At 38.5% G+C, this 23,526-nt stretch overlaps 2 protein-coding genes across 4 annotated transcripts in view; one reads left to right on the forward strand and one right to left on the reverse strand.

The window, feature by feature from the left end:
• The window catches only part of CMSS1 (cms1 ribosomal small subunit homolog), a 225,595-nt gene that overhangs the window by 52,865 nt on the left and 149,204 nt on the right, over positions 1-23,526 (forward strand). The window lies entirely within an intron of this gene.
• FILIP1L (filamin A interacting protein 1 like) overlaps positions 1-23,526 on the reverse strand; it is a 189,372-nt gene that overhangs the window by 50,208 nt on the left and 115,638 nt on the right. For both annotated transcript variants that reach the window (XM_042031672.1, XM_042031673.1), the window contains exon 6: positions 19,433-19,611. In XM_042031672.1, coding sequence (XP_041887606.1) covers positions 19,433-19,611 — 179 coding nt within the window. The remainder of the gene's footprint in view (positions 1-19,432; positions 19,612-23,526) is intronic.

A 23,526-nucleotide genomic window follows, 5' to 3' on the forward strand; every position in this document is an offset into this window, starting at 1 on the left:
GAAGGCTACGGTCAAACCTGGTCTTGTAGATCTTCTGATGACATGCAAAATGTGTGTTTAGGAACGCCCTTTGGCCTGAAGCTGAAAACTCTACAATCTAAATAATATATTCTCAAAATGCTTAGGAGGAAATCAGTCTGTTTTCTTTCTATTGAAAAATGATTAATCAAAGCCCTGGGAGAATGTCTCCCACCACATTGGCCTTTAGAAATGTGGCCTCTTCTCTGAAGAGTGGTGAGGCCCTTCGGGAACTGTAACTTGCCAACTGATCGGTCATGTTATGGCCCTTATTCCATGGGGATCTTAGTCCTTGCATGGAAATGGAAAATTGACTAAGTGACATTTTAATTTTGTTCACTCTTGTCTCTGGCCTCTTTTGGCTCTGGGATTTTATGGTCTAGTGATTTAATTTTGAGATGCTAAGTCTTATGTGAGATTATAAATACTGGTAAACTGATTGATTATGCCAGCAAATGTAGCTTGTTCTGGGGAAGTGAAGGACAGATGCTTTACCTATCTTATTTAAATTCAGAAAGTATGCTGTGTTAAACTTCTAAAGATAGATAAAAAGCCAGCTTTTTAAAGAAACAAAACAAAAACAATGAAAACAGCCTCCATAATTAGTATTGTGTTAACAAGTAACACACTGAAAACTTGAGAAATCTGAACTATTATCTCTGCCAGAGTAAATGACATCACAAATACTGTCAGCAAAATGAATTAAATGTTTTGAAAGGAAACCTATGTATGTTATTCTGGTTGTCACCCATGTTAGCAAAAAGCCAGGAGAATGCATCTGAAATTTGTAGAAATCTCTGGAGTTAAAAAGGAAAAAAAGAATTTCTAACTACGTGGAGAGAGGAACCTGTACAACAAAAATTATTAGTGTACTGCTTGTTTGGGAGGAAAGAGGAGATGTTTTTAAAGAAGTTTCAGGAAAGTTATTAAATAGTCTCTATTTGTTAGCTTCTGTATGTCTTACTTTACTTACATGTAAATGCATTCAATTGCCCTGTAATTTGTCTGGGTTATTTTGTTTGATTGTTGTTTTTTTAGTTTAGTAAATGGACCTTGGTGGAATCACTTCCATGCAAGCAGAATCCTGCAAATGTAAATGTGTGGACTACAGTGATGCAGGTCAGAAGGGACAGGGACATGTATCCTCCTTTCTATGAGGCCCTTCCTCCTAATTATGCATCAGTTTGAAGAGTCCATTTAAAGAGGTTTGGTCGTTTTGTTGTTCTGGTCATGTTTTGGTTTCTGAGCAACTAATGGTTAAGGAGAGAACTACATTTTGTGTCATAAACACTTCAGCTGACTGGAGTTTTTCCTTGAATTGGCCATCACACCAGCATAAAATGGTGTGAGGACTTGTCATGTTTGAGGTAGAGCTTTTTGCTTCAGTAATTGGCTAAAACATACAAACTATGACCTGCTGTCAGTTGTCAGAAGGGAATCAGTGCATGGCTCTTACATCGTTGTACTTCGCCACCGTGTAACTGTAGTCTCAAGGTGTGACATCTTTATGGTGTGGGAAACTCCAAATGGTTTGTACAGCTTTGTAAAGCAGCAGGGTTGTAGCCTGTCTGTGTGCCATGAGTGGCAACCATCGAGTAGAAGGGCAGATTTCAAAGGGCCGTGTATGGGCTGCTTGCTGGGTATGGAACACACGAGCACGAGTAGTTATTTCTTGTGGAATGCTAGCAGTGAATTCATCCATTTTCCCTTTTCTTGAGTTGAACAGTAGTTCTACTGCTCCATTTTACTTCAATCACCATATAGCAAATGCTGAAGGAGAGACAGTCACTGCTGTGTCATCCCTCCCTGACTGAAGGTTGAAATCTGTGCTTTTATGCCACCTGTCTTTAGAAAAGTTCTACCAGGATCTTGTCTTTTCCTAATAAAATGATACATACTTCTCTAGATCAGCTGAGCTTTAGGATCTTGTTCTTACCAAGAGTACTGGCAATTAGTTGCACTGTAAAAAATCACTCTTGTTTTTAATGGACTTTTAGCTTCTTAAAGTACAGCTTTGGGTATTTGAAAAAAGCTTTGTGCAGATGTGTAGCTCCGACTACTTCTGCGTGTCTGACCTGTGCTGGTGCACAGCAGTGGGTATGAACTGTTCTGAGTATAGTTGCAAATTGAGTTGGATTTGGATATCACCGTCATGGTGGGGTTCAACCTGCCTTTTCTAATGCTGAGAAGATGAGATTTTCTCTCAGCTGCAACTTCTAATAGGAGTAGACTTGAGCTTCTTCAAAATTCTTTAAATCCTTTTATCCAGTGTCTTTGGAATTGTTTTTTCAGGCTCAAAAATAAGCTGTGTTGGTTTACTGTACTGGGATGAGTTTCTTCTATGGGTCTTGGGGATCAGTATTCTTGTTTACTTCCCCATCCAGTCTGGATTGCTGATGCTGTTGTAGATTGTTTTCCATGTTGAAATTTTGCCTGGAGATGATTAAGAATTGCATGCTCTGGAGAGCTCTCTGAATAAACTAAAGAGACAACAAACCTAATGCTTTGGGGGTTTATTGCAAATTATAATTTGAAGTTTGTAAATATTCTAAGAGGAGGATGCAACATGAGTAGAGTAGAGATCCTATGTAAATATTTGGGGTTTAAAGTCTAGAATGTCTTCTGATGCTGTTTTATACCATTTCCTTTTAAGCTGAATGTTTGTATGTTTTTAAAAGATGTAAACTCCTAGGATGTTAGCTTATTAGTGTGGAGAAATTAAAGTGTGCAAAAATATCTTACCTGTATACTAGTGAAATAAATATTTCAACAATGTAAATAGATGACAGTACCTGAAACCTACATGCACTTGAGATTATGGTCACCAGGACAGGAATTTTACATTTCTGATTGATTCCTCCCCATCTGGGAATAGGCATTACGAACTCCTTTCTCCTTGCTTCCTTCCAGGAATTCAAAATATCTTAATTTTTTTCATATTGATTTATATGTACTTAGGGCACCAACAACAGCCATTGCTATTTCATAGTGACTTGGAAGCAGGGAATAAAAAGACTGTATAAAGCATGTTAGGACACTTGTTCTAGCATAATATCAGGACTCTCGGCATAGGATGCCTAACAGAAGTGTAGGAGGCAAACTGTAAAGTAAGCATGGACAGAATAATTTGTTCTGTAATAATGTCTCATTTTGATTTCTAATCAGAGATACATTTGATTTCAAAATAATATTTTTCTCTTCTTTTTCATGCATGCTGATGAATCCTCAGAAACAAGTATTAACTGTTTCAGTGCCTTTGTTTTTCATCTAAAGGCTCAGCAGAACTGCCTAAATTTTTGGGCTTTGGAATTTCTGGTTGAAATGTCATAATCTCTTCATCAATAAAAGAAACAAGCTTTTTGATGTACTTTCAGTTTTGGAGTTACCCTGTTTTTATGTTAATAGAGGCTGTCTTTCTCCATAATGCGAGGTAAACTAAAGAACACTTCCTGAACAGCCTTCACTCTCCATCCATAAGGCTTTGTGTGTGATGCATTTGATTGTCTCCTCTCTTAATATATGAAACAAGAAATCACGCAGAGAGGGTAGGTGAGTGAATGTATAAATGGGTATGGAAATTTCACTGACTGTGGATGTTTCAGTTGAAAGGTGGAATGCAGTAAAGAATATCAGATGTATAAATCTGTAAAATAAAATGTATCTTAATATACATATGTGCAAAAATATGAGTGTGTGTGTGTGTGTGTATATGGACTTAGGTTTGTCTAAGGCATTAATGTCAAATTCCCGGAAATGTGGTGACGAGAGAGGACCGTTTTAGCTCATGTCAGGACAATGTGCTTCAGTAATTTCTCCATCCCTGGAGAGCTTATTAAACACTAAACAAAATGTCTCAGAATATAACTGATTGAGTGTTTTAAATTATGCCCTTTTGTTTGGCTCCTGGCCAGCTGCTCATTGCACAGGGCTGTGGCAAACAAAACCTGTAATTTACACTGACAGCATCATGCAGTTCACTCTGCAAGCTTCTCAACTCAGAACTTTTATAAAGTAAACATTCAAACAAACCTCAGGTTCTTAATGTAAACACATTTTGTAACTCCAAACTTGGCCAAACAGTTAAGAATCAAATAAGGGACTGTATTTTTTCCCCTTCCCATGAAAATGTCATAATATATTTTTCCTTTGCTTTGCTGATAAATATGGATATCTCTACATGAGTAATGAGAAAAGACAGCAGTAATCAAAGAACTTTTTTTCTTTCTCACACTTCTTTTTTTTTTTAACCATGTGCCTTCAGCACCAAATTCCTAACTTTTATTTTTTCCTACCAAGTGTATCTTAGTGAGGACTGACACAAATTCCACTATACGTGGGATAACTGCTTATCACAGTCCACTTGGTCCAAATTCAGAATGCAAAATGCAACTTAGTGGACTTCTATGAAATGTATAATTCTCAGATATTTCTGTGATTTTGCTGTTTGCCTTTTTTTTTATTCCCCCAATTTGATGAATTCATTTTCTTTGAAAAGAATGTTTCCTTAAAACTGAAATGTGAAGTCTAAATGTGTTGGCAGAAATAAAACGGTAAGAAATTGGAATGGGCAGATGCTGTAGATGTGAAACAGACAAGCTGCATCAGAGCCATCAGTCAATACCTGCACATGAGGGAGAAGTACAAGAACCTGTGCTGCAAGTGATTGTGCTGTAAATAAAGAGCCCAGGACAGATTTATCCTCCAAATTGCCTAATCAAAGAGAGGTTATGGAAAGGAGTAGTGACCTAGCTATGTTATCTATAAGTTTTCACTTCTGGAGTGGGATTTTAGTTTGTGTAAAGATGCCTGTCTTCAGTCACCTGAGTGGAGCTGTCGTGAGTGTATTTCTGTGGACAACACTGGGATCTTTGGCACCAGCCCCTAAATGGAGGCATCTGAACAAAGTCCCCCACTTTAGATCTGTAAGCTGAATCTTGCTTTTAATGCCAAACATGGAACAGTTTCTCTTTCGTTTCTGAACATAACAGCTACAGTCAAAAGCAGAGGGGGGGACATGAGCAGGAGGAGGACAGAACTTGCTCCATGTTAGGCTTACTAGAAGGTGCTGTGGTACACCTGTCATGAGATCATCTGGATACCTCATGTAAGAATGGAGAAACAGAAACAATCTGAATAGGAAGTGAAGGTTGGGATTCTTTTTGAGCTGCAACCAAAACTACATGTTTTGCCATAATGACTGCAAAAATATGTACTCTTTATAGAGCTGATGACAAGAACAGAAAAGGAAATTAAATGATTTTAATACTAAGGACTAAAGTATCTGAGAACAGATGGATCAAATAGAATAAACACATGAAAGAAAAAAAAGAAACCAATGCACAGAACTTGCATATGAATGTCTGTGTAGTATGTACTGTATGAAGTATTTACAAATTCCTCTAATGTAGTTGTTTGTACTCTCTTGTTTTGTGTGTTTGTTCTGAATGCAATGGCACTGAGTAAGGCTTGGCACCTGTAATGACTTACAGCATCATCATTCCATTTTATGCAGGAAAGTGAGGAGTTTGTGTCAAGTAAGGAAGGACTTCTTGAGTGTAATACAGCAAATTATCAGCTTTTTCTTTCCCACTGCAATTATAATAGCTGAACAAACAAAATAACATGAGAAGTTTCTTAAATAATTAAGGTAGAGGTCTGGATGCTACAAGGAAGTGGAATGGTGTTAAAATGTTTCAGGACAGATTTTTTTCTGCATTCCTGGTATTAGTGGCATCTTGTGATGGAATCCATATACTCCTGTGTCCTAATTCTTGAAGGTGTTTCCGTGTCTTAAATATTCATCATACGAATTTTGTCTAATTGCTCTTTTATTTGTATGCATTCATTTAACGAGGACTTGTGATATGTTCTCTCCAGCATTTTTTGAGATAAATATAATTGAAGCTATTTTTAGTATTTTTCTTTTAAAAACAAACAGCCTCTCCCTTTCTTCTTGGAGGTAGGAGAGCTCTGCTTTATTGGGAATGATTTTTAAAAGCCTAACTGTTCCCATCAGCTCAGCATCTTCCTTCCTCTCCCCATTATTTTTATGAACTGCTGCATGCCTTATTTCATTGGGAAGTCTGGCTGCGGCTCTCTAGGAGGATGAAGGCTGCACGCCTGAGCTCGTTTGAAACTATGACGCCACATGCTAGTACTTATTTCTTTAAATTTTGACTAAATATTTCATTTATTTTCAAGAGACTTATGCATGGGTTCCTATGATCTCATACTTTGATTTTTAGAAAGAAAAGAAGGAGAAAGTGAAGGTTGTGATATCCTACAGCTATCCAAATACTCAGCTTTTGCAATGGCAAATCAAACTTCTGATACTGCTTCTTCATTTGGGTGCAGTGAGGATAGGTAGCTGTTTGTAAGTACAGCATTATTTGCTGTGGAAAAAAAGCTGTCTGTTTGTATAGTGAAACAAAATGAGTTATGGAAGTTTGGCTTATAACTGGATTTGTTTTATTGCCCAACAATGTGCAAGCTACCTGGCTTTCCACCCTGTTGGGAGGAACACAAAGGTTTTCTGCAACATACTCTTATCAGGGTCAAACTGCACTCTTGCTTAATAGCCTGGACACTAAAAGATACCTGTTTTCAAGAGCCCAGTAGACAATGAATAACTCAGAAGTCTTTAATTCTTTCTTGCATTTTAGTTGAAATTAGCTTAGGGATGAAGAAACGGGATGATGATGGATAGGCACACAGGCTAAGAAACTCAGTTAAAAGTTGGCCTTTGTAAGTATCTGTTTCAAACAATTGTATGTAAATAGTCAAACCCTCAAGGGTTTTTTTATGCACATAAAGAGAAACATATCCACGCTGGGAGAGGGGCAAATGAACTGCTCTAAGCTCAGTCAGTCTTCCTTCAGTTCAGATACCAGGATTAACAGGATAGAACAGCAGAGCATTACTTGAGGACTGGTGGGGAAGGAGTGCAGACTTGGCACATCATTCTGCTTTCCCCTCAGCAGATACATGCCAGTTCTCTTCTTTACTGTAGTTTCTTCTCTTGTTAAAAACTAGTGCTGCTAAAAACTAGTGCTCCCATTTCCCAGTCAGCTTTAAAATAGTTCATCAGTTTCTCAGGCAAGTTCTTTTAGAATACTTAAACACCATTTAGTCCTCGGTAAAGTGGTAGTAAGCTTGTTGCTTTGTGTTGTACAAATTTGATTTAAAGCTTTTTCTACTTGCTAGTAGAACTGTTATTCAGGTTCAGATGACTTCACAGACTCTTTCTCCATAAAGAGTCTAATGTGAAAACCTCCGTGACTTCCAAAACAGTGGAATCCAATGCTGTCAGTCAGGGACAAATACAAATAAAAAAGACGTTGTGACAAATGAACCAAATTAATTTCATACTTCATTGTTCAGAGGAGAAAGGTCTCCAGATTCTGATTTCAGCCATTGTCATTATTTTGGATTGATAATCAGTAGTCTAGCATTTATAAGATTATCTGTTTATATATGGACTTCAACTCTGGATATGCTTTTACACAGTTAAATACATTTCTCTTGTTTTGCTCCACTTTTCTGCTTTTCTTTTTTTGTTGTGGCTGTGCAGCTCCTACATCAGTATAATCTGTTCTCTAACTTTGATTTAAATACTTATCAATAGTATAATCGTATTTCTCTGGATGTTCTTGTCATATAGTTTAGAAATATAAAATCACATTCTGTCTGTGCCCACATTTGCAACTGGACAGACAAATTTTTATGTTGGATTCTTGAAATTGTATAGGAGTCCTTTCACCCGTGTTCTTTGGCTGTTTGGTTTGTAGTTGGGGTTTCTTCTTTAAATTATGCTTGTTTGAAATGCCCTTTGGTTCGACAGAGCTTTGCTATTTCCTGTCAAACTTCATTAGCTACTTAAATGCTTTATTTACAAGAGTACAGAGTTTTAATGATTGCATCCCTAATTGGTGTGTCATCCTGAACTGTGCCTGCATCTGCACCTGCCAACTTTCTGTTAAGTTTAAATAGTCTTTATCTTAAGCTTAAATACCAGTAGCCTATTTTTGTTTTATTTTAGGTAAAGTTGTGCATCCTATTCCAAAAGTCTTCCACAGTCTAATAAAATGGAACTCTTTCTTTCAGCATCATTTTCTCAACTACTTTATGAAATAGGATTGTAATACCAGAACCTGTGCTTTGGTACTAGAACTATTTCAAAGATGTAGCCATGGAGACAGTCTTGTTGTCAGGTGGCTAAAAAGCTAATTTTTTTCTCCTAGCACTTTGAAAATTCTTTTATATGATGTTATTTTTATCATGAACAGCTCCTTCTCAGTTTTCTCCAAGAAATTATCTGGATATCTGCTCTGTATCATAAAACCACCTGTCTTTGCATTTGGTAATCAGAATACCCAAGGACAAGGTTGTGTGTACTGTTTTGAAACTCAGATCTTTGCATACGTAACCATTAAACTGCACACTTCAATGAAATGCTGGCAGTGAAATCTGATATTATATGGAATTAGCTGAATTTTAAGATTAGTTGCAGACAAGAAATTTAGACCAAACTAATCTTAAAATTTGATAATACTTATAAGCATATGTGGAAAACAGGCTGATACACAATTCATGTAAAATGAACGTTGTATGTCATGCAAGTAGTAAAAGCTCTGTTTGAAATGCTTTCTTTTCTTTCTTTGTATTGGAATGCCTGCTTTTCTTACTTTGCATCTGAAGTTAATACAGAGCTAAAGAAGATGGGAATTCACAGAGATCAGGATCTTGAATCTGTAACATACATTCCTTTGGTAAAACTATTGATTTACACACCATGCTGTTGGATATTTGCTATTGCAAAAAATGATGCATTCCAAAGTTAGGTATTACAAACCTCCTTACCCTCTGGTAAACTCAGGGCTTAGGAAGCTAAATCAGCTCAGCATTTGTGCCCTTCTGTAGGTTCAGTTCTGTATATTTTAATCATCTTTTATTTCTAGGCCAAATGATACACTCCGGGAGAACTAAAGCACATGCAGATGATCACAGTAGTTTTCAGTCTCTTAAGGAGAATTGAACTGTGTAAACTCAGAATTTACTCACTGCTTCTTCAGTCAGAGCTACAGCGTTGGCTGCTACATTGTGTTCACAGAGCACGAGAAAACGGGCTCTGAACCAATGACAATCTGTATAGGTTGATATTTCAATAAGAGTTGTGGATGACTAGCAATTAATAACATGAATTTATGGATGTGGTGCTGTATTACAGTGGTGAAGCTTTGATAAGCTTTGATAAGCATGTTTACAAGGTCCTTGGAGTTTTAATAGAGGGGTTTTCATTAACTTTATTTATAACCTATAGTATTTATTGGCTATACTTAAATCTAGCCTATAAGGATTTTGGAGGTTTATAGCAAACTTATATAAGAAGTTAAGTAACTTTATCCAGTGAGTGTGTTTATCCAAATATGTCGTCAAGCTTCTCAATTTCCCTTTTAGAAACCCAGTTAGGGACAGACTGACTCATTCTCCTGTCTGACAGAACACAAAGACATCCAGAGTTAAGCTGGCAAGACTGTTGAGAAAAAGGGAGAATTTTAGGATTTCAGGGAATGGGTCTTGCTTCTCAGTTCCTCAGTTGGATGCAAATGAAATTTTGAAATGAGAAACATGTGAAGTCTTGTCTAAACATTTAATAAATTATGTCCCAATTTCCTGATGACTTAAACACAAATTGTGGAGTCTGAACATTCCTAAAAGTCATCTTAATAGTTGTAAATTTATACGTCAGAGTAAGGTCTGCAGTGCTCAGAATTTCCTGATAACCCTGATGTTTCTAGCAAACAAATCAGAATGAAGGGAGAGGAGGGTGCATGGTCTCCATTTCTGCTAGGTTTTATTTCCTCTTCCACAAGCTTGTGTGATTTTGTTCAGGCTATGAGGAGGAAGGAGGCTAGCATAGTGTGTAAGGAAATGCGAGATGGTAACAATTATGGTTTATTGAAATGGAAGGGAAGTTCAAGAAAAACAGGGTTTAGTACCTATTAGTACCTGATAGTGTTTGTGGGGCACCTGTCTTTACCCAGTGACTTGAAGATGCTGTGAATCAGAGTGCTGAGGCTAAGGAATTTCCCAGTAGCATGTAAAAGCCAAGACCCTGACTGCTTTTAAAAGTGAAGAGCTCTGTTTGAAGTTGCAGGTTTTGAATCAGCTCTTGTAATTTCAAGCAAAACGTGTGACTTGAAAAGGTACTGGCAAGGAAGTAAATAAGGCAAAGAGCAGCTTTAGTGATGTGCTTTTGCCGTTCCTTAACTTGGATGCTGTCTCTGCTGAAGATGCTCAGTAGATCTTGGTCAGAGAATGAGAGCAGACCTGTGCAAGGTATATCTCATCAAGCTCATGTACACATTTGAAAACAACCACGTTTCTGGATTCAGAGTTGCCCTTCTCCAGCACAAAGGCAGAGTCTGGGAGAAGGTAACTGATGCTGGGCCAAATCTGGCAGACATGAATCACTTAACTGAGTAATTCCAGTATTATTGCCTCTTTTGGACTTTTAATCTCCTATTTTGGGGAGGGGAGAGGAATAAAAGTTTTCTATGGCAGAATGCTTCCCCTGACATCTCTCAGCAGTCATCACAACTGTTGAGTTTGGGTTTTTTATCTGCTTGTTGCTGTTGTTGCTGATCAAGTTGTGGTTTGAGAGTCTTTAGTGCTGGAGCTTTCCCTTGTCAGAATGTCTGTACAAGCTTCAGTTTTTACCAGCCATGTTTCCCAGCATAAACTTTTCTGTGGGAGTGGTTAATTCTCTGCCTGCTCAGTCTTTGGAGTTCCTTCAAATCGTGCCTTACAGCGACCATTGTGTGAAATTTTATCCCAAGGGGGTGTGCAGCTGAGACCTACCACAGAAGGGCAGTGGGCAGTTCTCCATTCAGAATTGTCCTGAAGCAGCAGACCTTGCTGCAACCCACTCAAACTCTCCTCCTAGGGATTTTATCTGCTATGGAGCTCTCTGTTACCAAAATGGGTACCTTAAGGTTCTTTTCAGTCTCAGCCAAGTATTTAGTATCTTTCAGTAGAGGAAGTACTGTATCGAGCTGTTAAAGAGAATGAATTATTGAATGAATAGAAAAGTATAATTTTGTTTATGACAATGCAACTTTTATAGAACATTTCTAGAGGGATTGAGACCTTTCTGTATTTTGGACATCTGAAATGAGAAGTCGAACTGTCGACACTGTGTTTGGAGAACAACTCTCTGTTGCTAGGGAGAGACTAGATGGTCCAGTAGTTTTTCTTCTGTCTACTCCCATTTGCTACTCTGAGCCATCCACCCAACCTGTGCCTCATCATTACACGCACTGAAACATACACGAGTCTGAATGACAAATTGTAAAAACCAGAGTTCATATGTCCTTCCCAAACTTTTAGATAATTTCTGTGTCTTTTTTCCAATCTTCTTAATAGAAAGGTTCAAATATTGAACATATTTTTTCAGTGTGTTCACACTCTTGATCTTCAGATTCTAAATAGGTTGTGTTACCTTATCCCAATGTGTGGTGTTTTTCTGAAAGGCTCTAAAATGTGCATTTCAGGCTCAAGAAACAAAATAATGTACTTATGTAAAAACCAAAATTACCATGTGAGAAGATTTCGGTGGTTATTTTTAACAATTTTTTCAAGTAGTCTCTGTTCTTAACAGATTTAGTGCTCCTGATCTTTTTATTTATTCTCTGTTTAAAATTACTGTCTTGGCACAGAGACGGAGGCTGAGACATTTTTCTTAAATTGCTGCAGTCTCCCATGCATGGTTCTCTCACGTGGGTATATAATGCTCAGAGGTTTTCTAGCTGGGCATGAATGCATTGAAGCTCACAGCATGCCATGGGAAACTCGGCTGATTTTAGATCACAAGTCTTGGTAACTGATATGTGACCTGCATTCTAAGTTCTCATTTTCTCCTCCCAGTTTTTAAGATATGAAACTAATTATAGCACATGTAAGTCACTTAAATTTTTCTGCCACGAGAAAGATCTTAACTTCATTGAGATTTCTCCCCCTCCACATGCAAACAGGAGTACATGTTTTCCCACAGCAATGGCTTTTTTTTGGAAAATCATAATAGTGTCAAGTTTTCTATCTTGGAGAACAATTTAGGGATTTGTCTGTCTGTCTGATGTTGTGTGTTTGCTTTTCAAAGTTACAAAATCCTGCGCCAATTTCTCCCTGTCTCACAGCCCCACCCTGCAATGAATCAGAAGTGCACCCTGTCTTTTTTTGGTCACAGGTCTTGGTACAGTCATCTGCTTCTATTGTTGCTTATGATTAGACTTGTTATGCTGTGCCACACATGGAGTGGGTGCACTCAGTCTTATTTGGAAGTGTAAATTGGTGACTGGAGCAAGTGCCCCATTACTGAGGGCAGTGCCTCCCCGTGAGCATATTTGGCCAGTGCTTCATCGCCCATGCTGGCCACTGCTTAGGTGTTAATTTACAAGAGCCATAAATATGCTGAGACTTGCCAGCTTAGAAAGGTCATCCTTCCCTTTGAGTTCTGACATGAGGGTTAAAAGTGCTGACCAGGGCTACCACCAAGGGTAGCCTTCCACAGTCGTCCCTTTCAGAATTTATGTCCTTTTGCAGGGAGGGCAGTGAGCATCTCTTTCCCCACACATGAGGGGAGAGGGGGGGTAGCAGTGTAGGAGAATGTCCTTTGGCTAAGCTTATTGTGCCCTTCCCTTCCTCCAAGTGTGCAATGGTAGTATTGGTTGCTAATAGTGATAGTGTGCCTGAAACAATGAACAGACATGTTGGGTGCCCAGAATTAAAAAAAACAAAAACTAAATATGAGTCTATTTGTCTATGTCATTGTCACAGACCAATGTCTGTGGAGTTGCATGAGAAATGTTTATCATCTAGATCTCACATCTCCTTGCTAATGACAGTAGGTGGAATAATTTGAATTGCACCACGGCTCTAGAGAGAATTAGTTACATTAACACTGAGTTGAAAGCCCTCTTTCTATTTGTATTTATTCTTGAATTTTTGCATTGAAGAAACATGATGTGACCTTGTTCAAGAGTTTTGGGATCTTAACCCTAAATTCTATTTATTTGCTTTAAGATAAAGTACTTTTATCTTCTGTCATGCACAAAGGCTGTTGTAAGCATCTTCGAATGCTTGAATTGTGACAAAGATTTGATTTCACAACATCTGTTGAAAGTTATGTAGTGCAACAGTACATAGTTTTCCGCATACGAGCATGAGGTAATTCATCTGTGTACATCACTTCCTTGAGTCTCTCTTCGTGCCTCAGTGGTGTTATTAGTGGGACTGTCCCATTGGAGTGTAATGTGGAATAAGAATGCTAATGTTTTGCTTGTGGTGGGTCTTTCTTATTCACCTACAGAACACAAGATACCCATGAAAAAGGTCAAATGTACACAGATCTGGCATCCATTTCACAGCTTGTAAGACATAGTCTCCAGCATATGTAATATATATAACTCATTGCCAGAAAGCTAAAAGGAAATGATTGCATTTGAGTACAATGCAATCTACAACAATAGTTCAGTGTGCATGAAATTAAAAACCTCTGGTAACACGTGTAGAATAAATAAGTTGACAGTGTTTATTTTTACTGCAGCTCTCTGTAGAGATAAGGTCCTGCTTCTTAAAATATTTAATTGGCTTCATTAAAAAAAATAGCAAATATTAATTATACCCACTCTTCCAGAATATTGAATTTTCCAGAGCTGGACATGCAAAATATCATTATTCCAATGTGTAAATGTGTTTGAATTAAAGTGTAGCAATGTTACGCTGGCAACTAACACACTTCACCTTTTAGTTAAGAAGGTTCCTTCTTTCCTTCATACCCTGCCCCAAATTTCAAGCACTATTTACTTGATCTACTGTGGGTAGCAATTACTTTCATCTGACACTTTAAAATAAACCCAAAACACTTTGCCTAGGGTTCTCAGTTTTGTGAAATTACCTTTCGTACCAACTCAAACCCTGAGCAGTCTTGTAATATAATTTAATTTTGGTACAGTTTTAGTGTGATGTTTAGTCCATGTAATAACATTGCATTAGAGGGTAGGAGTGTACTGTGAAGGTACACAAGAGAAAAAACATAGGCTTTATTCAGTATTGAGTGTGGATCCAGGGAGGATACAGAGAAGGCTGAAATAGCTAATGTGGAAATGATCAAAAAGTATTTTTTATGTCAGGGCCTGGAAAAGGATTTAATTATTTGGAAGTACAGAAAGATATGTTTGGCTTATTTGCGTGTGTGTGTTTGATTTGTTTGTTCTTTTGGTTTTTAATGTTTATTTTTCTTGGAGGTGCTATGAACAAGAATTTGTGAGACTTAAATGTAGAAAACCTCATGTAAAAATGTGTCTGGGTACAGCAGGCTGAGTGACAAGCAGTATGACTTTGTTACCCCAGTTTTAAGAATGGAGGTATGAGAGAACTGTAAGAAATGAAGCCAAGGGCTGGGGGATGAAAGACTGATTCCCTTCTGTTCTCATGGAGTTGGGAATGATGACAGGTTGCTCGTATGGTGAGATTTGTTGTTTTGGTGATGACTGGAGTACTCTTGAGTCATCATAATAGAGATGATGCCTGACTTTGAGTTTCTGTGAGGAGAAGCACAGAGGGTGAATGGATGAAGAAAAGACATGAAGAATGGGACCTGTGGAGCGCTATGAACAGAGCAGAGGTCGACAATGATAAGTTTCCAACTCAGAGTACACTGTGGAGCACTCAGAGAAATGAGCCCAAGCTGGAGTCACAGAAATTGTGTGGGTAAGACAGCAAGGAAGTGCTGAAAGCTCATTTGTGCCCAAGGCAGCCAAATTATCGGAGTAAGTGAAGATGGATTAGGTTCAGAGCTTTGCCAGAAGAGATGTTATTCAGCTTTTATTGAGAGCAGTTTTGGTTGAATATGGTGCAGAAGCCAGACCAGAATGATGCCTACAACGAAACTGAGGGAACTGTCTTTTGGTGAAGATGCCTGAGTTTGCATCGGGAGCCCAGGTGCCAGCACAATCACTGACTCTTGGGGATCTACAGTAATCAGCTGGACAAGGATCTGGGCAACCTACTCTGATTGTGGAGTTAGCCCTGCACTCAGCAGGTTGTGCTGGACACCTCCAGAGACCACTTGCAACCTGCATCACTCAACAGGTTGTTGTATTAACTGACATTGATGCTGGCAGCAGCTGGAGCAAAAAGCAGTGTTTTGTGGTGTTTTGTTAGATGAGAAAGACTACAGGTGTGAGACTTCTGAAGATTAGGTTTCATAGAAAAAGACCCTCATATTAGTAGATGACCCTTAAACTTAAGATCTTATTAATTCCTTCTATACCAAACTGCAGAGTTTTGTGCTGATATTTGAATTCTGTGAGCAAAACTTACCATAACTGCCTTTAAAAATCCATTTACATTGCTTACTAGCAAACTCCTTTTCTTCCCTGTCGTGTTGAGTAACATTCACTTATTAACTGGTGTATCTTCGTAATAAAGCTTTACCCTTTGTATAGTTGAGAGTCTGTATAGGATATAGAAAGTTTGAAGATGGAACACACCTATACATTTGGACATTTCTTCCATTCATCCAGTTTAACCCTCAGGTACCTGTGATTGATTTATTTTCCTGATACATTCATTTCCTTTCAGTAAATGGAAAAGGGGAATAGCTGTGCTTAGATAACATTTAAAGCTCCTTGAGATCTGCAGTGGAAAAAGACTGTGTAAGTGCTAAACATTTTACTGTTTTGCTCTTTTGTTATTTTGGGGGGGGGGGGGTTGTGTAGGGTGGAGAGTACTATGTAAATGCATAAATACTTGTATGCATATGGCATGTGTTTTCAAACTAGGAGCATGCATATCTGGAAAACCTTCTAGTTTCATTTTTTACCCTTGTAAAATGTTTTCTAAAACAGCAGCTTTTATTATTTAAGTGTGCTGCAAAAATATGGAATGTGGATAAGTGACTTTGGACAAATGCATACATCCTCAGGGAAGATACAGTGGACTCTGCATTAGAATCTAAAGTAAGTATCTTTGTAGTCCTTAATCCTGCTCTTCATCTTCCAACCACATGAAATGCAAGAGTTTATAAACAAGGCCAGTAGCTTTTATGGTATGGTTCTTCAGGTGCACCTAGTAGGCTGTGTATCTACCTTCTGGATTTCTTACTGTTTATTTTACATTCCTCTGAACTTTGGTGCTGCTGTTTCTTTAAGCTCCAACAATACAACAAATTTTTCCTCTCTGGACTCCAGTTGGCTTGGTCTGCTACACTACCAGGCACAGGTTGTTTGTCTTGGTGTTCCTGTCTGGTCTGCACACACACACAGAATGATTCATACTGAAGTGCAGGAAGGACCTATCCAATTGTCCATTGGCCTCTTTTTTTCCACAGAACTTTTCTTTATGTCCTAGGGGTTTGTCAGGCTTGTGGCTTGCTTGTGGCTCCATGCTTTAAAAGTGTGACTGAAGATGAATAAATACAATGACAGTAGCTTGGTGTTATTCTTTGTTTGCTGATAAGTGTCTGTTGTAAGGAATGAGACCTTTCAGTTTGAAGATCAGTCTTTGTCTCTGAACTACAGCAAGACTAAGGAGGATTAGTTTTTGGCTGGCAACAAGAAAAATGCTTAAAATCCCTAAAGGGTTAACGTTGGATGCTAATCTGGTTCTCATATCTAGAAAGTTTTCACTCGTCCTGTCATGAGCTTAAACTCCCAGATCTGGCAATGTACAACTGCTGAGGACAGTCTTGTTGCCTTACTGTAAAGTCAAAGCAATTCTTGAATGGTTAAGGTAAAGAGCTTTTACTGAGTCATTGAAGACTTACATTTTGCACAATCCAAACATTAACTCTTTCAATGAGAGATGTCATCGATGAAGGGCATAAGGCAGTAGAAAGGCCCTTGAGATGGAGCGTTGTCTAGTTTATGTAAAATATGATCATCTGATAAATTCATCACTACAATTTTTATTTAACAATTCTTCAGTTCTGTTCTTCCTGAGCACATAGGCAAGAGAGGGGAAGTGCTTCCTTTCTAAAACTTTATTTGCAAATATATCCAGAACAGTTTGTAAGACTTGGATCTAATTTCTTTATTCTTGCCACAAGAAGTAGTTTTCAGAATCCCAGCATCACTGTCTCATAAAATCAAAGTTTTTTTCCCTTTTGATCACACAATCACATGTTATTCATGTACCTTCTTTGGCTTGTATAAATTCTATACCCTCCAAGGATATCTTTAGCATATACTGTAGTCTTGCTCTTTGATAAAAGCAAGGCATTTCTTTGCCTAATTGAAAGTCAGGGATTTTGCTTTGAATCTGAAATACTGTTTGGAATGCTATATATCCATCACATAGAAGAGGATGTTGCTTCTGGCTGAAAACAAAAAGTCAGTTCATTGGGGAATACTTCCTGGTTTGTTTTTTTTTTTCCCTTTTTTTTTCTTATTTGTGTTGGGGTAAACAAAAATTCATATCATTGCTTTATGTGTGAAACTTATAGAGTTCTAGTTGTTCTTAATCCAAACGCAAAATTTGCATCCTGAGAAAATGTAAATTGGAGTAAGGATTTTGAAGTGGAAGAGAAGGTCACTTTGCCATGTCAGGCAGGCTCATGTAAGAATAGCTGTGTCTTAACGTGCTGAGTGTTGTTTTGGTTGCAGGCTTTTTGTTGGGTTTTTCTTTTTTTTTTTTTTTTTTTTTTTTATAATGGCAGGCAACTGCATGGAGATCTTGATGGTGACATTACTTGGCAAACAATTTGGAATCAGCTCAGCAAGTGACATCACACCCCCTTAGTTTTCCACATAAAATACGTCCTCAAAGAAAAAAAGTAAAAAAAAAAATAAATTTGAGACTTAATCTGAAATCTATTATTATATTCTCTAAGGTCTCTTAAAGCACCTCAGTATTCCCCCTCTTCCCACCATTTTCCAGGCAGCTTGACTAAATTTAGCAGGCAACAGTGGTAAATGCTTTACAGTCTTCTTGGGAATGGGAACAGAGGTGAGGCAGAGGGGGAGGGATAGAGGGATATAGAGGAGGGACAGGGAAGAGGGTTTTAATCCCATGTCTATCCTGTTTAAAAAACCTAAATTACTCCAGTGCTTAGTCTTCTGTGCAGCTTTTCACAGTGTGAGCACGTTGTCTAATGTAACGTTTTGCCACTCAGCAAGTGGAGTTGTCTAACTCCGCCTCTAAGAGATGAATGTCTCAGATTTTGAGAAGACAGCAGAGATGAAAACTTGCCTTGATCTGAGGGTTTGGTTCCTGATTGATAATGATTCCCAAGCACAGTTCCTGATACGTGCTTTTCTGTGTGTGCCTGTGCTTGCCTACATCTGTGCACATTTTCCTGAGAAGCAAAGCATTTTCTTCCGCAGTAGCTGCGAGCCATAAATCCGGCTGTGTGCTTGGTGTGTGCTGCCTTTGATAGAAGTGCAGGAGAGGGGTGCAGCACACGGGGTGAGCGCTGCCACAATACATAGGACATGATGTTACACAGGCCAAGCAAAGGAAGAATTATCTATGCATACTGTGAGTTTAGAATAGGCTTGACGTTCTCACACCCAAACATTTCCATCTGTTCCTAAGTGAAAGGAAACTGAGACAATATTCTCCTATCTTCTGGGCTAGCTATACAGGGAATAGGAAATGTTCTTTGGTATTTTTTTTTCCTTAGGATGTGTTCAGTTTTATTGCAGATTCAGAGAAGTCACAGTATAAAGTGGCTTTTTTTAAAGACAGTAAATGACATTAAATTCTTCTTAATTCTGAGAATTGGTATTGAAACTGTAACACTGTGCTTAAACAAGCTGTGGTACTTCTAGGTTACTCTTAAAAAATAAAGCTGGATTTATGGGTTTTATGCCAATCCTGATATGAGAACTTTATCATTCTTACTTTCAAAGCTTTCTGGAAATTATCCTCTGCCTTTGCTTTCTGTCTCTGTATTCCTGTGTTCTGTCCAAACACCTACTTTTCCTCATGTCTTTTTCTTCTGCCATGAAAGGCTGCATGCCTGATGACATATTCTGTTCCTTACATACTGTAGTGTGTACCAAGCCTCTAAAATACACTGAAAGGTTCACCTGCTTCCTGTTGGTTATAACTTCATACATCTGCATGTCTCCCTGTATTCTTTGCAGTGTAACATCCTTGGCATCCTGCAACAGTGCCGAAGAATCTGCCAACCGTTTGACCTACCTTCCTGGCTGATGGAGATGTAGATATTATTGTTTATTAGACATCATTAGCTATGTTTTCACAGCTGAATTCTCAAAATACAATTCTGCAACTATTTCTGCAAATTCTGCAAATATTTAGTGGGTGCAAAATAAGAAAGCAGACAGATCCTTAGATGTAATGTTAAATTGTACATACTTCTTCATACTATGGTAAGAGGTGACCTTACCTTTCACATTCTTGTTCCAGCAAGTTTGTAAACTCATCACTTTTTTCCATATATTTGCTGTGCTTCCTCTTCTCTTCCTCTAGTTCATTCAGTGTCTGTCTGTGTGCTTTTTCTACCATTAGAAGTTGTTCCAGCATTCTTCTGTGAACTTCTTTCTGTTTCTCTACAACTTTATCAAGCTGCAAAAATAAGCAAAAACTCCTGAAGTATTTTGAAACTTTTGCTTTCTCAGGCTTTCATTAATAAAAGAATTTGAACAGCTTAATAATATAATAATAATAAGCCTAATAGCAAGGTCATCTGGTATCAGTTTGGAAAGGGTTATTTAATTCTGTCAGTCTAATCCCAACAAATTAAAAAAATAAGGTACTGTTTTTCAGGACCCTCAGTCACCTTCCTTTCCTCCTCCTGCCATGACTGATCCTCAACAGCTCCTAATTAACAGTTACTGTTCCCAGGGTTGTGCTTTTCTCATTGATCGTTGTGGTAGAGAACCAGATGTCTTGGCAGAAGAAGCATCCTACAGTGCTTCACACAGTGGATGACTGACTTTTGGTTGAATAGCAATAGGTGCCTCATTTGTAGCTGCCTAGGAAATAGAGCATTAAATTGTTTTTGTAAGGTAGGGGAAGATCAAAAAGCAGTTTTCTGGTTTCACAGTAAATGCACCGTAGTGCCAAGAGTGCAGAACAATCCTGTCTCTTGTGCTTACTCTGAGCATGGCTCTGGGTTTCTGGAATAAGCAAATGCTAAATTTTTTCATAGTTAGAAGTATTTCTTTTTAATGGTGGCATTTTCTGTTATGTTCCTCAAACTGCACGTGTTGTTGAGGTCTTTGTCTTTCAGGTGGCACCTTTATAGCACAGTTTGAGCATGAAATTCCCCTCCCTTCCTCAAGGATTTCTGCTTAACTCCTAATCATAGAATCATTAAGGTTGGAAAAGACCTCCAAGATCATCAAGCCAAATTTTTGACCGAACACCATCATGCCAACTAAACCATAGTACTAAGTGCCATTCCCAGTCATTTCTTGACACTTTCAGAGATGGTGACCACCACCTCCCTGGGCAGCCCATTCCTATGCCTGACCACCCTTTCAGTGAAAAATTTTCAGTTTTTCTAAATATTATTATACAGTGTTATTTTAATTTAAATAATCAATTTTAGCTTTTGGCAATCATTTTAATCTTTCTAAACCACAGAGGTATTGGCATAACTGTTCACTAGACTTATGCTGTTGAACAAAATAACCTCCACAAATTTAGAGAAAACTGTGATTGTAAGCATTCTGTTACAGATTTGAGTTCAGTATGTGACCTAGTTGTGCAAGGGTGTGCATGAAACCATGAGGGGTTTTCCTCCTTGAGCATTACTGGTCTAGCTGAAGTTTCAAAGAGTATCACTGGAGGCCATCAAAAGATCTAGGAAGAGTCTGTCTTTGTGAGCAGTTTTGTTCCCCTTCGGAGACTGCCTCCCTCATCAGGTCAACATAGGAATCCTTGTGTCCTTTTTGGAAAAGAGAAATTTTGAGCTCACAGCCCAGTCCCTCCTTTTAACCGCAGTCTATTCTAGTAGGTCAATCTGATTGTAGTGTTTCACTCTATTAATAGGAAAGAATTCACAAATGGGCAGTGTGGGAAGCAAAGCTGGTTCTGCTTCTTTGATGTTTCCCCCACAAGGAATTCTATGTGCCACAAGAAACACTGGGGTTTCAGATTCTTAGGGCCACTGCTTATTTTGGACAATTTAATTCCAGGGAGTATGATTAATTATCTTTTCCTCATGTTTATTCACAGTTTAACCGATAGAAATGATGACAGGGAGAGCTGGAATGCCTAAACATGAGTTTCTTGAATGAGTGAGGATATGATCAATTTCTGCATAGGTTTCCAAGTCTCCCCCTGCTTATCTCAGCTTCTTTTAAAGCTCTCTCTCTCGCTCTCTCTCTCTCTCTATATATATATATATTCTCTTATGTTTCTCCTAAATAATTGTTAACTTTTTCTTGACACTGCTATGAATGAAGAAAAAGGAGCTATTGACAAGGCTTTGAAGATGGTTTGAGAACAAAATGTTCCAACAAAAGTGTGGACCATTTTTCACATTTCCTGCACTTTCTACTAATGGCTTTAGAGAGTCTTTTCTGTTGTAACATAGCTGAGCTTGTTTCATGCATGATCAAGAAATACGAAGAAACCTGTGGTTATTTGTTTTGTTGCTAGTTTGTGATGTTCTTACAGCAGATCATTAAGGTTTTTTTATTTTGTTTACTGATAATTTGTATGCTTTACACCAGCAAGGTGACTGCTTTCTGGAATCATGATCCTGAAGCAGGACCTCTCCTGGAAAAATATTTCTTACCTAAATCCTTGCATATGCAATCTCTCTTAGTAAGCAAGAGTCGCCTTATACAGGAATCTTTTGGCTGTGCTTTCTATATCTTTTAAAGCAGTTGAAAACTGGATTGCCTTAAAAGGTCAGGTTGAAGAAAACTGTCCATTTTAATTTCTTCACACTCTCCCTTATTTTACCGGAAGTGGAAATTTAAAAAATTGAAATCTTCTGTTTATCTTCTAACTTAACATAAATATATTTTATCAACCTTCTGCCCACCCCAGCCCCCAAGATTTTGGAGGGGTTTTTGGAACACTTAGGTGTGCCATCACCTAAGTTTCTAACCCTTGTCTTTTTAGAGATAATATTGTCAGGTGAATACACACTGTTCTCAGAAAGCAACCTGCCTCCTGATTTTTGAAAAAGTTCTGATGCAGTGCTGTTTACAACTATGGCTCAGTTTTGCTTAAATTGATACAGACTGGGCATCAGCTTTGCATGAGTGCCTGCTGGTCTCGACCCTCAGTGCGAGGTCAGGTGGGAAGAAAGCAAAGGTGTGAACTTCCAGTTTCTTTCAGCAGTCAGTCTGCATGGGTGGGGTCAAGAAAGCAAAGGCATTTATGTGGATTGGACCACCACTTTGAAAGTATATATAAAAATCTGAGGGGATATGTAAATTGGTGTCATAAGAAAACACTGACATTTCTGGCTACAAGCTGATCGTAACTCAGATGATCCTGGTTCCAAACATGTAAATGCTTGATTGAGGTGAGGGTTAGTCATCAGCCAAGCAACAGTAACCAAGCAAGTATAAAATAGTCCTGCTCCTGCACTGGTGTAAAGGATGTGGGACCTGCCAGCAGGGTTATATACATTTTGTATATTTTGTTTGCTCTGGAGTATTTGTTGAATGCCTACAAGAGGTTAATTCAAGCAGTAATCCAAGCAGCATGTATGCAAGAAAAACAGGTAGTAATTCCAGGTTTTTGTTTTGCAGCTCTCTGTACCTTACACTTCACAGTAATGCATTTGTCACTGTTGAGATTACAACAGTTTGGATTACAAACTGGTGTTTGGGATGGGTGAGGTGTGTATTCAAGGCAGGGAGGTGGAATTAAAGAATTTTAAATGGGAAAAAGAACGGTAGTGTCTTGGGGAGACCTGCTCACATGAAAGGGTAAGAGAAAAGTAAATAAACTGCTGTATTAAAGCAGTTTGCATGTTGCAGTTTTCTCCTGTTGCTGGGACTAGAAGATGCATCTCTATTTCTTTTTAAGCATGCTGCCAAATCAGTTCAGCCGTAAGCATTTGGCTGTTGTGGCTGGGAACAAGGTGGAGAGTGTGAGCTCAGGAGGGAAGGGAAGGAGTGCTGGGACTGTCTCCTGGTACAGGTGGGTCATAGAGGAGAGAATTGGAGAAACAGCAAATCCTACATCACTTGAGATCTGCATGTGTGATGTGTAACGGGAATGGGCATTTGGCCTTGTGACACTTGCGTGTCCCTGTGCAGCACACCTTTCCCTCCCTGCACAACCGCACAGAGCAGAGCCTGGTACTGGGTTGCTGCACTTCCGTGTGGTTTGTTGAGAAAATGATGTGTCCTGCTCCAAGATAAGGGTACCTCCCTGGGGAGCAAATTTGACCTTGCATTTTCCCTGTACGATCTTGTGGCTGACTCCCACGTATCCAGCAGAGAAGAAAGAGAAGTCGTGTGAACCCCTGCTGGTGTGAGATCCTCAGACAGAAGCGTCTCCAACAGC

This window comes from Corvus kubaryi, unplaced genomic scaffold (assembly GCF_017639235.1).
Source record: "Corvus kubaryi isolate FWS band 111438036 unplaced genomic scaffold, C.kubaryi_AGA036_p1.0 37341, whole genome shotgun sequence".
NCBI lineage: Eukaryota > Metazoa > Chordata > Aves > Passeriformes > Corvidae > Corvus > Corvus kubaryi.